The sequence below is a fragment of the Onychostoma macrolepis genome, chromosome 22 (genome assembly GCF_012432095.1).
Source record: "Onychostoma macrolepis isolate SWU-2019 chromosome 22, ASM1243209v1, whole genome shotgun sequence".
Lineage (NCBI taxonomy): Eukaryota > Metazoa > Chordata > Actinopteri > Cypriniformes > Cyprinidae > Onychostoma > Onychostoma macrolepis.
Genome location: NC_081176.1, coordinates 37,865,352 through 37,879,114, shown reverse-complemented (window position 1 = coordinate 37,879,114; position 13,763 = coordinate 37,865,352). Strand labels below are relative to the sequence as shown.

At 35.6% G+C, this 13,763-nt stretch overlaps 1 protein-coding gene across 1 annotated transcript; it reads left to right on the top strand.

The window, feature by feature from the left end:
* Positions 1–9,144: 9,144 nt before the first annotated feature.
* LOC131531089 (uncharacterized) lies at positions 9,145–12,773 on the top strand. Its single transcript, XM_058761635.1, has 7 exons — positions 9,145–9,157; positions 9,466–9,520; positions 10,565–10,617; positions 11,430–11,534; positions 11,642–11,827; positions 11,903–12,082; positions 12,341–12,773. Exons 1-7 carry the CDS (start codon positions 9,145–9,147, stop codon positions 12,637–12,639), a joined length of 891 nt encoding a protein of 296 aa, XP_058617618.1. The 3' UTR covers positions 12,640–12,773.
* Positions 12,774–13,763: the final 990 nt, after the last annotated feature.

Below are 13,763 nucleotides of genomic sequence, written 5' to 3'. Positions count from 1 at the left end.
TAAAATATATCAGAATTTTCATTCTGATCTTAGAAGAATATGGAGCAATGATCTGAATCTCTCACTTAGTGATGAAGATTGGAGCAGAATATGTAGAAATTGTAAAAAAGTGTCAAGGAATCTGGGAGTACGACTTATTCAATTCAAAATATTGAATCGATTTTTATTGGACTCCAAGCAGGTTATCTAGGCTTGGACTGAAGGACTCTGCCAAGAGCTGGAGATGTGAGAGGGAGGATGGAGACCTGATGCATGCTCTGTGGTCTTGCTCGGAAACACAAAAATTGTGGTTAATGGTTCATAACTATATTCAGGGGATGTCAGAATGTTGCCTTCCGTTCTCTCCAGGTATTTATGTGCTTGGAGACCTGTCTTTTTTAAGCCCTGAAGTAGAGACTGCTGAATGGATTCAAATAAATTTTATGATTGGGAGACAAATTATTATGAGAAGCTGGCGGTCACCAGGATCACCATCTTTTCAAGAATGGGTTACAGAATTGGGGAAAGTTGCAGCATATGAAAAAAAAAAAAAAGGCATATAGACTACTTGAAAAAAAAGGGAGGTGCATAAGAGAAAGTGGGGCAAATATTTGGCATTTATTGAAGGTACAACATAATGACCTGCTCGTGAGATGCAATATAAGAGTGGTGATGTTTATGGCGATTATTTTTTTGATTTTTATTTAGATTTTGGAGTTATTTCTTACAGATGTATGTTAGCAATCTTCATTATAATAACGGACACAGGTTGGGGTGGGGAATGGGGGAGGGGTTTGTTAAAATGTACATCTGTAAAATTGTTATGGACGGACTCGGACACAAAGGTGATGGGTGAGTATGAGGTGGTTTATTAAAACAGGTTCAGCACACAGGTGAATCGAGAGGTCTTGAGAGGTGAGTAGATGTCTTGTAAACAGCAATACTAGTGAGGATGATAAGGTGGTGATAACTCTTTTCTTCTTCCAGGAATACAGGTAGACGAGACAGGTTGAATCCAGGGAGTGACACACACACACTTCGTGCTGGGACTTCTGCAGAGAGAGAGAGGGTGACACAAGGAGGAGGAACACAGGAGGTAAGTTATACAAGGTAAGCGGTCTTAGAATAGAGGAAGGATATAGTTCTCTTCGTTTCAGGATGTTGGGATGTCTGAGTCCACGCAGCAATGACGAGATCGGACAATGAAGTGTGTGTGTGGTGAGCTTTTGTAGTGTGGGTTGATGAGGAGGTGATCAGGTGCAGGTGTGTGTGATTAGAACTCCGGGGATGTGGAACGTTGTGATTGGTGGAGTGAAGGGCCTGACTGGTCTGTGACAAAAATGGAATATATTTTGTAAATCTGAAAAAGAAAATAAAAAGGTGTGAATCAATGTTTTTTTCACGTTAAGTATACTACAAATACATTTTCATATTTATGTACTTAATAAAATGTCCTGTAATTGTACTTTTAGTATACTAAACTGGTATACTTCATGTCTGCTAAATTGGAACAACTAATTTTGTACTTAATGCACTTTAATTGTGCAGAAGTAGTGCTGAAGTAGAGTTAAAGATATATTTAGTATATTTTACTGTGCTAAAGTGGAACTATTGCAAAGATACTTCAGGTACACTTTAAATATTTTGCATTTAACCCCTTAACTGTCACCCACAGTTTTGAACAGAGACATTATAGTGCACTATCCAAACTTAATTTTTATAATTTATGAATGAAAATATTTTGTAACATGATTTTAATGTACCATTTACATGGTAATGCAATGTCTGATTTTAAAATGGGTTTCAAAGGATGAATTTTGAAATTTTAAGTTTTCTACTGATAAATAATTTCTTATGATTTCTAATTCGTGATAGAGAAAAAGGCAACTAAGAAGACTTTCTGTGACAAAGGTCAGAATTCATGTCATGATGTAGATTTTTTTCAGGTGCACTCTTGTCATAAACAGAGGTGTCAAATCCAGGGTCAGAAAGTAAAGTCCTGCCATGTGTTTATTCCACCCATGAACTCAGCAGCTGATTTCACCAGAGGAGGAACCAACTCATTCCTTTCAAGTCACAAGCAAGTTTCGAGTCAAATCCCAAGACCTCAACGAGTTGAGGTAATTAAGAGATAATTGAGAGACTAATTAAATGATGATTGTGCATTAGTGATGAACACCTGCTGTTACTGTGAATCACAGAGGATCAGATGTTGATGTTTTATTGGTTAAAATGATACCACCATCATGGAGATCAGTGTTTGCTTTAGTTGGGCTCTTGACCCTTGACTCCTGTGTTAGATCTCTCTGTAGCAATGCATGTGCTGTTGTAAAGCGGAGAGATCAGTGCTGTGCAGTGAGCAACTGTTAGTTGTTTTCATATGATGAGGTACTCATCAGGTGCTTACCTGTTTGCATCCAATATACTGTGTGTGTATATATATCAACAATATAATGTTCTGCTTTTGAATAAACAACTCTGTGAAACCACAGTACGCAATGAGTTTACTGCTGTAGTAGTTATAGAGAAATAATTTTAAATCTAATGCATTTAAATATTTAAACTCCAGTCCTACTCAGACACACACAGACATCAAGAACCAGCGTATGAATCTCAACAATGGTGACAATCAACAAAATGCTTCATGCTGCAATGCATGCTGGGTAACACCACAGTATGAATAATTATTGTCACCACTCTTGAGGATCGTATGATAAGTGTTCATGTCTAAAAGCCTGAGCAACATAATTCTTAATTTTTTCCAATATTTAATGTTACGATGGCATTTGTTTAATAGTAAATTCCTGCAGTTCTGTAACAGCTGAACGTCAGTAAATAAACCAAAGAGAGACACCTTCATGATGTTCATTCAAGTAACATAAAAGCCAAAAGTGTAAGCTCATCTGCTTCCTCAAGCTTTTAATTCAGCAATGTGCAAATGTTTGTTGTGAAGCAATTCTGCAATTGCTTAAAAGCAATCCATTCTCAGTTACTAAAAGGGTCAAGAGCCCAACTAAAGCAAACACTGATCTCCATGATGGTGGCATCATTTTAACCAATAAAACATCAACATCTGATCCTCTGTAATTCTCAACAACAGCAGGTGTTCATCACTAATGCACAATCAACATTTAATTAGTCTCTCAATTATCTCTTAATTACCTCAACTCGTTGAGGTCTTGGGATTTGACTCGAGACTTGCTTGTGACTTGAAAGGAATGAGTTGGTTCCTCCTCTGGTGAAATCAGCTGCTGAGTTCATGGGTGGAATAAACACATGGCAGGACTTTTACTTTCTGACCCTGGATTTGACACCTCTGGTCATAAATGTATCTATTACTTTTCCTACATAATTTTTTAACAGAAAAAGTGGTAAAATACCTATTTAGGAGCCTTAGACCTTTCCAACGATATATAGTTTGTCATGATTAGATTAGGATTTAATTGTAAAATAGTGAAGTAAAGGTAGGCGTCCCACAGGGTGGACGGTGACAGTTAAGAGGTTAAAGTCCGATATTATTCAAAGATCATACAATCCTCATCAAAAGTGGCATTAAAACACATTTTAGAGTTAATATTAAGAAAAGTGCATTTTGCACAAGTAGCATGCCAAGTAAAGTTTAATCATGATTTTATCAGTAAGTCTCGAGCAATGTGTCAGTAAATATGTTAATAGATTTGAACTACTTAGTATGAAATAAATGTATTTTAAATATTACTTTTTTACTAGGTTATACTTGAAAAATAAATCAATAATAATAATAATTCAAAGAAAATATATTTTCTAGCGAAACAGAAAATGAACTATTTCATAGATTAATGCAATTAGAAATTTAAACGTAAAGGAAATAAATGAGGGTTATGTTTGTTACAGTTGAGACTAGCTCTAAAATTAGAATTAACAGCAGAAGCTTGAGATAAAATGTGTAAGAAATAAATATACAAGAGCATTTTAAGGACAAAAACCTGACGAATGTCATGAACATTGCTGGTTTGGTATTGCAGACCTGGCAGCCCTGTTCATTGCTGGTACCTTCTGTCGAGTTATTTCTCTGTCACTTACGTTTGTAAATAAAATAAAATGATGGTAGTCCCAGCATAGACATCATATCAGTATAGATATGAGCGATATCTATACTGCCGAAGCAATATAATTTGCTGTGTCTATATGAAGCACTGTAATTGGGCTTACAGACCCTTACGAAACAAAAATATATGGGAATATACTTCAAAATATAATGCGGAATATTACAAAGTACATTTCCATATATTGGAAACTAGCGCTTATATTTTTCAATATATGGCTATATATTGATGCATACAAATAGATTTAGAAAAGACAAAAAATAAAAATATTCATTGTTTGATCCTTTGAGTTTATTACACATAGATGCTCCCATGTAAATGTGAATGTACATGTAGCAACGTGGCATCACGCAACAAGACGACTACGCCACCCTAAGACTTGCACCCAGGGAAATACTACGCACCCTCAAGTGCTACTCAAGGAAACACAGGTTTGATTCTAGAATGCACCTCAATGATTGAGCCGCCAGGTGTGATCAATGACAAGATGCCACTCAACACCAGTGGGCGTGTCTTCCCAGTGAATCCACATCCTGTCACATACACATATATACACACATTCACACATTGAGTTGCAGCAGATTTCTAGTTCCCAGCATGCGTTGCTTCTGACTGTTAAAGGAGAGTTAAAATGTTAAAATTAACCAGTTTAATCTCAGATTTTTCCCCAGACATGAAAATATCAAAATGATGTGTCATTAGTAATCTTTGAAATAATCAATTATTTTTTTTTATTTATTTATTTTTTTGGAAAAGTGTGTAAAAAATTGTGTTTTATGGTCGGTCACAATTGTGACCGGTGGGATAATGTGTGTACTGAATTAACATATTTCTTGACAAAACAATACAACCATCAACATATTTCAAAATTGTTACTTTTTTGTAAAATACAACATCAAATTTTTATATTAGTGCTACCAGTATTACATCAATATTGTAATTTTTTGTAACATCTGAATTTTTAATTTAGTGCAATATTTTGTCATTGCAACATTTTAGTGTAATTTTCACTAACGACTGCAATTTGATTTATTGTATACCTAAGTTCACTCTTATCCCATCAACATGTTTACTCACTCTATGACCACACTCAACAAAACTGAATAGCTTATATGTGAATTCATATATTAATACTAGACACCCTAAAGATAATGTGTACCAAAAATCTTTGTCATATCTTTATATTAACATACTTTGCTAGCCTTTCGTTTTGGTGCTTTGATGAGGCCATCATCTTCTCAAGGTGCAAACAGGAATAAACTGCTCTGGTCATGTGATAATTTGCACTAATCATGTGAAACTGCACATATTTAATTTAGTTTTTACAGCTTTATTAATGAAAACCTTTTTACGGTCGGTTGACTATTGTGACCGATGGGATTAAATGGTTTATTTCATGAGTTTTTGCTCAATATTAAAATAGGGGAGATCTGTTAGTGTTTAATGTTGTATTATTTTGAAATGTAAAAGTGTGGAAGAGATCCTGTGGTTAGGATGACGATTGGCCAAACACCATTAAATTATATGTTACTTTATTTAAAAAAAATAAATAAATAAATGGCTTTGCACTTTTCAGCACAGTGATAGTCCATTAACTAAAATTAAGTATGAGCAGGTGTGCTTAGGCTATTGTAAAATACCTATATTTTAAAATATGAAATGTATATCATAAATGATAAATGCAATAAATATGTATTTCCATATGTGTGTACATACTGCATGAATAAAAATATGTTTATATATTTTTGCACATGCAGTACCATATTTTATGTATATATAATAAAGTGTATTACTGAATATAAAATTACATATATGAGTATATATTTACTGATATATGAGTAAATATTGTCACGTGTTTTTCAATATATGGAAAGCAGCAATTCCTTATGTATTATTCAATATATTGTATTATATTTACACAACATTATTCTGTATAGTTTCTAATATACCGTTATGTCGTTTAACACATTGATCATTCATGTAGCCTATTAGGAAATATATTTTCTTTGCGTAAGAGGAATACAGTCAATACGGAAGACAAACCAAGGGGCTGCTGTCTCTGCGTGAATCTAGTCACTGATATAGCCCGTTACACCAAACCAGCCTGACGCTGACGTAAATCCTTCTATTGTGACACACGCAACATGTTTGGTAGAAAACACCGTTTTATCAAAATACTGCAAGAGAGATAAACCAATGTCTTACCATGGTGGAGCAAATGCCAGAATAATAAGGGCGAAATAAAGAGAAGCTTCATTTTCACCAAGCCATTGTGTGTTCTTCTATTATTATTATTGTTTTACGGCGGTTGGCATCCAGCACAAACCGCTGCGTCACGAATGAAAAGTGAAAATGTGATTTGTGATGCTCCCTTTACGCACTGCAGCGCGATGATGTAGACGCTTGTCATCACCTTCGTTTCTCTTTTGGTGGCTGCTATATTTCTTAAATGAATAAATATATAGTATTTGGCGCTTTATTATTTTGGTTATAGATATTAATTATCAGAAACTCTTATAAATTGGCTACATAATTTAACATATAATTAAACACTTAAAAAGTAGCCTATTTACCTTAATTAAAAAACATTAAAAAAATAAATAAAAATAAAAAAGTTTTGTTGTGGCTTTTGCAATTGTTTTCTTTCTTGAGTAAAAAGTCAAAATTAGACTTTATTGCTAGATGCAAAGACAAATCTTAATGCAAGCTAAGAAGACTTTTAATTTAAAAAAGGCATGCCCATTTAATAAAAATTTGCCTGAAAAGTTTAAAAGCATATTCTGGATTCAGATTAGGCAAATTATTTCTGAATTAAATACACATTAAATACTTGTTTATTTTATTAAAAAGTGTGGAAATCAAGTCTATGGGCGAACTGTTACACGCCAGGGTTATTATTAAAATAAATAAATAAATAAAAAAGCATTTTTTTTTTTTTTTTTTACTTGCAATAAAATAAACATTAATTTCAACCAGACCCAAGAGGAAGACAGAACTGATTTATCATTGTGTAAACCAACAACATGGAAAACGGTAAGATCATTCAGGACTGTGTTGCAGTCCGTCTGACTGAAGTTTGCAGCATCAGATGCTCAATGAACAGATGTGGGTGGTCTATCAGCCCAACCACCTTTAGTGGGGAGCAGATCAAAAGGACAGTAATTTTTTTTCATGCTATCTACACTTCATGCACATCTACAAGCCTATACTGACTGCACCTCAGTGTAAGTTTTTTTTTTTCTTTTTTCCATGTTGCAGTTTTCCCATTATATAAGTCTAGGCTTATGATCAGGGTTAGGTGCTTCAACACCCTTGTTAATCAGCTATCATTTCTCACTGACTTTAGGAATAAATTATGGGTAGGGTTAGGTTTAGGGGTAGAGATTGGGTTAAGTCTATATTTTTGGACAATAATGTTGATCCAGGATCAACAAAAGACGTTGATCCAGGAACATGTCTTACTTGGCAAAATCACGGCGACCCAAAGGCAACAGTTTATTTTCCAGCATCAGTGTGTCAGCTCAGTACTACAGCAGTATCACATATTAGTGTAAAAATAACATTTCTCACTGTAGTAATAATTGTGTCACATATCAGAACATAATTTCTTTGGGCCCAATTTGGCATTAATTCAGCATTGTATACTTATGTGAATCAATGAAGCCAGAAAGATGTAACCTAGTTCACAAACTTTTAATTTGAAAAAAAAATTGAAGTAACCACTATTCTCCACAAGAGGGCGTTTCTCCGTGACGCGTGAAATAATTAAGACAGAAGAAGCATCCATTTTACAAAGGAGAGAGCAGAGAGAAATAAGGTTGATTAAAAGCTTAAATATCCCGAAAGAGAGTAGAAGAGGCGAGAAAAAAAGTGTTTTGGGTGAAATCCAGTGGAAGAAACATCGTTTCATTGCTTTGAGGGTGAGTAAAATATGGACTAAATTTAATTTGTGGGTGAACTAACCCTTTAATTAGAATACATTTCTTATTTATATTTTTGAATTCACTAGCGAGGAGATAATCATGGTGGACTGTGTACAGCTCACTCAGGGGAGGAGCTAAGCTGATAAGCAGTGACAGGGACGTCTCCCTATCACCCTGTACAGCATGCCTCTGTGTTAGGTGATGCCCCAACATGTGTCCTTCCTCTTTATCCAGAGCCAAAAGCTATTCTTCTCAGCTTCAGCCAGATCTTTGACGGACATCCGAAGGCTTGCTCCAGACACTCCCAGATCTTTCATGAGGTGGACATGAAGCCACAGCATCCCATCTCTCCCGGGTAAATGGTGGTTCAGTAGCAACGTTTACGAATGTGACTGAAATTACTAGAGCCACTGTGAACTTGTACTGCATATACATTTTACAGTAAATTAGGGCATTTGTTGTGAAATTCAGTTCACTGAATTAATAGTTGAGATTTTTCACTGCTGTGATGGTGTGTAAACCTACTTTTTCCTGTAATTTTAAGTAGTCTTTGTCAATTTAATGTGTAATTTGAAGAATAAACCTTTCAAAATAACAGGTTTTCATAAATTTAACTATTTATCGTACAATAATGTTCATTTAACATATGCACCATTTTCCAAAACATATTTGGAGAAACAAAAATAGAGATTGCACATTAAACCAAAGGCTTTAGACTTTTGGCGAAAAAAAAAAAAAAAACCTTTCCCTGTAAAAATCTTCACTGTAGTGTGACTGAACTTCATTCATAAACTCAAAGTTTAAATAAACACAAAAGAAAGGATCTGAACTGTGCCTACCTTTAAATTGCCAAATCCATGAAGGGGCAAGACATTGCATGTACATTAGCTTGAACATCAATCATGCACTTGACAATCAGTTTCCAGGTTAATGCCCACAATTCCTCTGTGAAAAACACACATCATCATTTTTTTAAAAAAACACAGCCTATACTCAAAGAATGAAATAAATGTAAGTGTCATTTAAAAAAAAAAAAAACACACGCACATTTTCCTTTACATTTCATTTATTGAAGAATTCGGGCCAATGAAAATATTTGCAATAGTTTTACTGACCAAGTTAATTGTATTTTGAAAATAAATTTTGATGGCTGCAACATGCTCCACAAAGGTGAGACAAATATATATATATATATATATATATATATATATATATATATATTTATAAAATTATCTAATTATTATTTATTTTATTTATCTTATTTACAATGAATTTTTATTTTTGTTATTTATATGGCCGTTTTTTCCTGATATTTTGTTATTTTTCTATTAATGATATTTATATATGTAACCCTCTTCGTCGGTGTGCTCCCCAAATGTCTCTGCGTTGTGTTGAGGTGAGGGGTGAATGAGGAGGACACCAAAATCGTTGAGTCAAACAGAGCAGCTTTCTTTTATTAGGCTCCTTTCTCCACACAGTCACTCTCACAGCAGAACAGACTGGTGACAGCCTTTTCACAAAGGAAATAGAACTGTGGGTGAAAGGAGGGCTCACTCCTAATGAGAAACAACACACAGCTCCCCAAAGGACGGAGAACACATTACATCTTCCCTACATATATATAAATATATATATATATACACACACACACATATACAGGTGCATCTCGATAAATTAGAATGTCGTGGAAAAGTTCATTTATTTCAGTAATTCAACTCAAATTGTGAAACTCCTGTATTAAATAAATTCAATGCACACAGACTGAAGTAGTTTAAGTCTTTGGTTCTTTTAATTGTGATGAATTTGGCTCACATTTAACAAAAACCCGCCAATTCACTATCTCAGCAAAATAGAATATGGTGACATGCCAATCAGCTAATCAACTCAAAACACCTGCAAAGGTTTCCTGAGCCTTCAAAATGGTCTCTCAGTTTGGTTCACTAGGCTACACAATCATGGGGAAGACTGCTGATCTGACAGTTGTCCAGAAGACAATCATTGACACCCTTCACAAGGAGGATACGCCACAAGCATTCATTGCCAAAGAAGTTGGCTGTTCACAGAGTGCTATATCCAAGCATGTTAACAGAAAGTTGAGTGGAAGGAAAAAGTGCGGAAGAAAAAGATGCACAACCAACCGAGAGAACCGCAGCCTTATGAGGATTGTCAAGCAAAATCGATTCAAGAATTTGGGTGAACTTCACAAGGAATGGACTGAGGCTGGGGTCAAGGCATCAAGAGCCACCACACACAGATGTGTCAAGGAATTTGGCTACAGTTGTCCTCTCTTGAACCACAGACAACGTCAGAGGCGTCTTACCTGGGCAAAGGAGAAGAAGAATTGGACTGTTGCCCGGTGGTCCAAAGTCCTCTTTTCAGATGAGAGCAAGTTTTGTATTTCATTTGGAAACTAAGGTCCTAGAGTCTGGAAGAAGGGTGAAGAAGCTCATAGCCCAAGTTGCTTGAAGTCCAGTGTTAAGTTTCCACGATCTGTGATGATTTGGGGTGCAATGTCATCTGCTGGTGTTGGGCCATTGTGTTTTTTGAAAACCAAAGTCACTGCACCCGTTTACCAAGAAATTTTGGAGCACTTCAGTGGGTTGTTGATGTCAAGCAATGGGCCAGTAGCGGTAAGGAAAATGTTATTGTATACATAAACACTGTTGGAGTAATTGGGTTGTAATGCATGTGTGGGGATGGGCACTATTTGCGAGTCATAAGTCTTCAATTAGTATTTTGACTTAAAGAAAGTAAACATTTTAGCAATGAAAACAGAATGATTGGTACATGTTCATGCAAATCAGACCAAAATGGAACATTATTATTTGAGGTAGATATTGACAGACCAAGCACAATGTGCCAGTAAGGCTCCATGTTTGCAGCATTCATGCATGCTCTGCTTGTAATTCTGATATTTTCAAAAGGCACGTGTTGGTTCTCATTCTTGCTGCAAGTATCTCAGCTTCTCATTGGAAACAGAAACTAGATCTGTAAAAAAACTATGAACCTAAGGATTTCACTTTTTTTCTTAATCCGCAAGAGCACCACGTGTTACTTCTGTCAGTTCAGAGGATATAGTTGTTTTTCATCTTTGAAAGTTTGGCCTATTGGTGGAGCTACAATAAAGGTCATGGGGTCACCAAATTTGATGTGTGGAATGGATAGGGGACTATGGACTCTCATAAACACAGACTTTTGAAAAGTGATGATAATAAAGATATCACACAGATTAGATGCCTATGCCTCTTGGACTATGTTGCTTGGTCCATAATTGTTACTGAAATATGCAGTCAGTGGTCAGTACGGTATGAGAAAAACATACGAGATAGATATTTCTGTCCAAATTAAACATCGTCCTAAAGTATGTCTGTTGCTGCTGTACTATGTGCAATTAAGAAAACTTAAGTGTATTTGAAACATTTCTTTCTTAACTTTAATTTAGGAAATGCAGCAGCCAGTTCTGTTGATGCTCGTGGTTTGCAGATCTCCATCGAAGCACTCTTTGTGAGCATTTGTCAGAAGAAGCACTACCTTTATAGACAGAATGGTATGTATTAGTAAATGTAAGTGATGCAGATGGAAGTTATATTGTTTCTGTTCATTAAATGCCATGGCAGCTATTTTGTAATACCATTGTTTTTGCTCTTATTACAGATCGCAACAAAAGGCGTCAGAAGATTACTCAGAAGATTGCCCAAGAAAAGAAGCGCTTGCTAGATGAGATCCAGAAATACAACAAACAACCTGATGGTGATCCTGTGGACACACACTCAGTTGTGCAGAAACTTTCTAACAAAGCTGCAGAGAGCATGATCTGGCCTTGGCAGGAACAGAACACAGGTGTTGTATTAATATTTAACTTTGTGTTTATTTAAAATGTATCATCGTCAAATTACTATGATTTCATTCCTTCAGACAGTATCGACATTCTCACCAAGAAGAAGCTTTTTGACCAACTAATGCTGGTCTCACGACTGACAGAAGAAAAGCAGATCCTTGTGAAGGAGATGATGCAGCACTGTCAGTACCTTAAGGACTCCGTTGCAAAGGTCCAGACACTGATAGCCACCATTTCAGATTGCACAAAAACAGGAAGTAAGTGTAAATCAAACTATATGGCTTAATGCGCTTTAAAATTCATAGGTCAAACGGTTTTCAGTTTTCAAGTGAAAAGCAATCATGCTAGTATTGGCTCAAGAACTAAGGATAAATGGCCTTCAAAGATTATTTTATCCAATTATTATTTTCCAATTTGACTTTGTATTTAACATTTGTTCTAACATAAATAAGCTCTTTCTGATAAAATGTTTAGTGTGATGGTAATTCCATTACTCTTCATGTGTGGACTTATAGGCTATCCCAATGGATTCACAGAGGAGGCGTCCAAGGGCCTCATCAGTCTACTTAAGAGAAGACTGCACAACCTCAGACTCAAGCAGCAGACTGTAGCATGCACATACAGAGGCATTTTCGAACCAACTCCTAGGCTGGTGGAAGAAGATGAAGGGGAAATGGAGGAAATGGTCTGGCAATGTGACCTCAGCTCTGACGATGATGATGATGATGATGATTATGAGGAAGATGATGCGGAGGTGGGGACTCAAGTCACAGTTGTAATCACCTTTGCTTTGACTTGTACTTTGATGACTTGAAGGTTTCTAAAGTCTTGACAAAAGATCCTGTTTTTGTAAGTGAGTTAGATTGAAAGTGACAAAGTGACTCTTCAGTTGTTTGTTCCTGCAGTTATCCTTATTTTGCTACATATGCTCTCAGATTATACCTTTTTTTTTTTATTGTTACTGGAATTGTAATAATCATGATTATGTTTGCAACTGATAACGTCTGTAAATATTTGCTGATACCTGTATATATGTGTATGGAAACAGAAATACAAATTTGATTTGTCATCAGACTATTGAGTTGACTTTGGCTCATCACACATCAACCCTTACAAAAAGAGAGAACTGGGAGCTTTCAGATTCTATGATCCTAACCCTAACTATGAACATTAGAGGTCACAGTCAAACATTAAGATAGATGTTTGAAACTTACATACTGTACACTGGGTTACTGGCAGTGTAACATACTTCAATACTATGTAAAACCATTTTAGTTATTGTCTAAATATATATCAACCATATAGTTATACAGATGATCGGTTAGCAGGGTTGGGTCAGATTGCTTTGAATAAAAACAACATGGCAATATTAATAATCAGATCTGCAATTTACCTTTTAGCAACAACCCAACTTGGAATATCATTTTAAGAAGCACAGTGATCTGAGGCCATGCAAAAATGTTATGACCATATCCATCTGATTATCAACTCATCCCATGGTAGGAACAAGCCACATATCAGATGTGGAGACTATTCATAACGGTGTCGTCTTCAGAGATACATGTAGGAAACTTTATAAACAGGGATATTGAGGCTACTACATTATATAATCCTGACCATGTAGGACCATTTAGGTGATTTGGAGGAGCTCAAGCATGCCAGAAGGGGCATATAAAATTCCAATATATGCCTCTGTGTCAATGGTTCCTTCTCACCCATGCCATGGGCACTGATGCACAAATATCCTAACTTTTCTGGAAACGGTGTTTGTAGTTTCTCACAGTGACAGGTGTTGGAAGAAGGAAAATGTAAATATAAAACAATTTGCCCTTTTTTGTAGAATCAAAAAATTCTTTAAACAGAAATAAACACAGAGGATGCAACAGGGCCAACAGTATGTAATGCACTCTTGTTTTTAAATACCAATAATAATGTTAC

What these genes read in the sequence shown, in the direction of transcription:
- LOC131531089 (XM_058761635.1), top strand. An exon ending in CTACCTTTATAGACAGAATG is followed by an intron (nt 11,535 to 11,641) that starts GTATGTATTAGT and finishes CTCTTATTACAG; the next exon opens with ATCGCAACAAAAGGCGTCAG. An exon ending in TTGGCAGGAACAGAACACAG is followed by an intron (nt 11,828 to 11,902) that starts GTGTTGTATTAA and finishes TCATTCCTTCAG; the next exon opens with ACAGTATCGACATTCTCACC.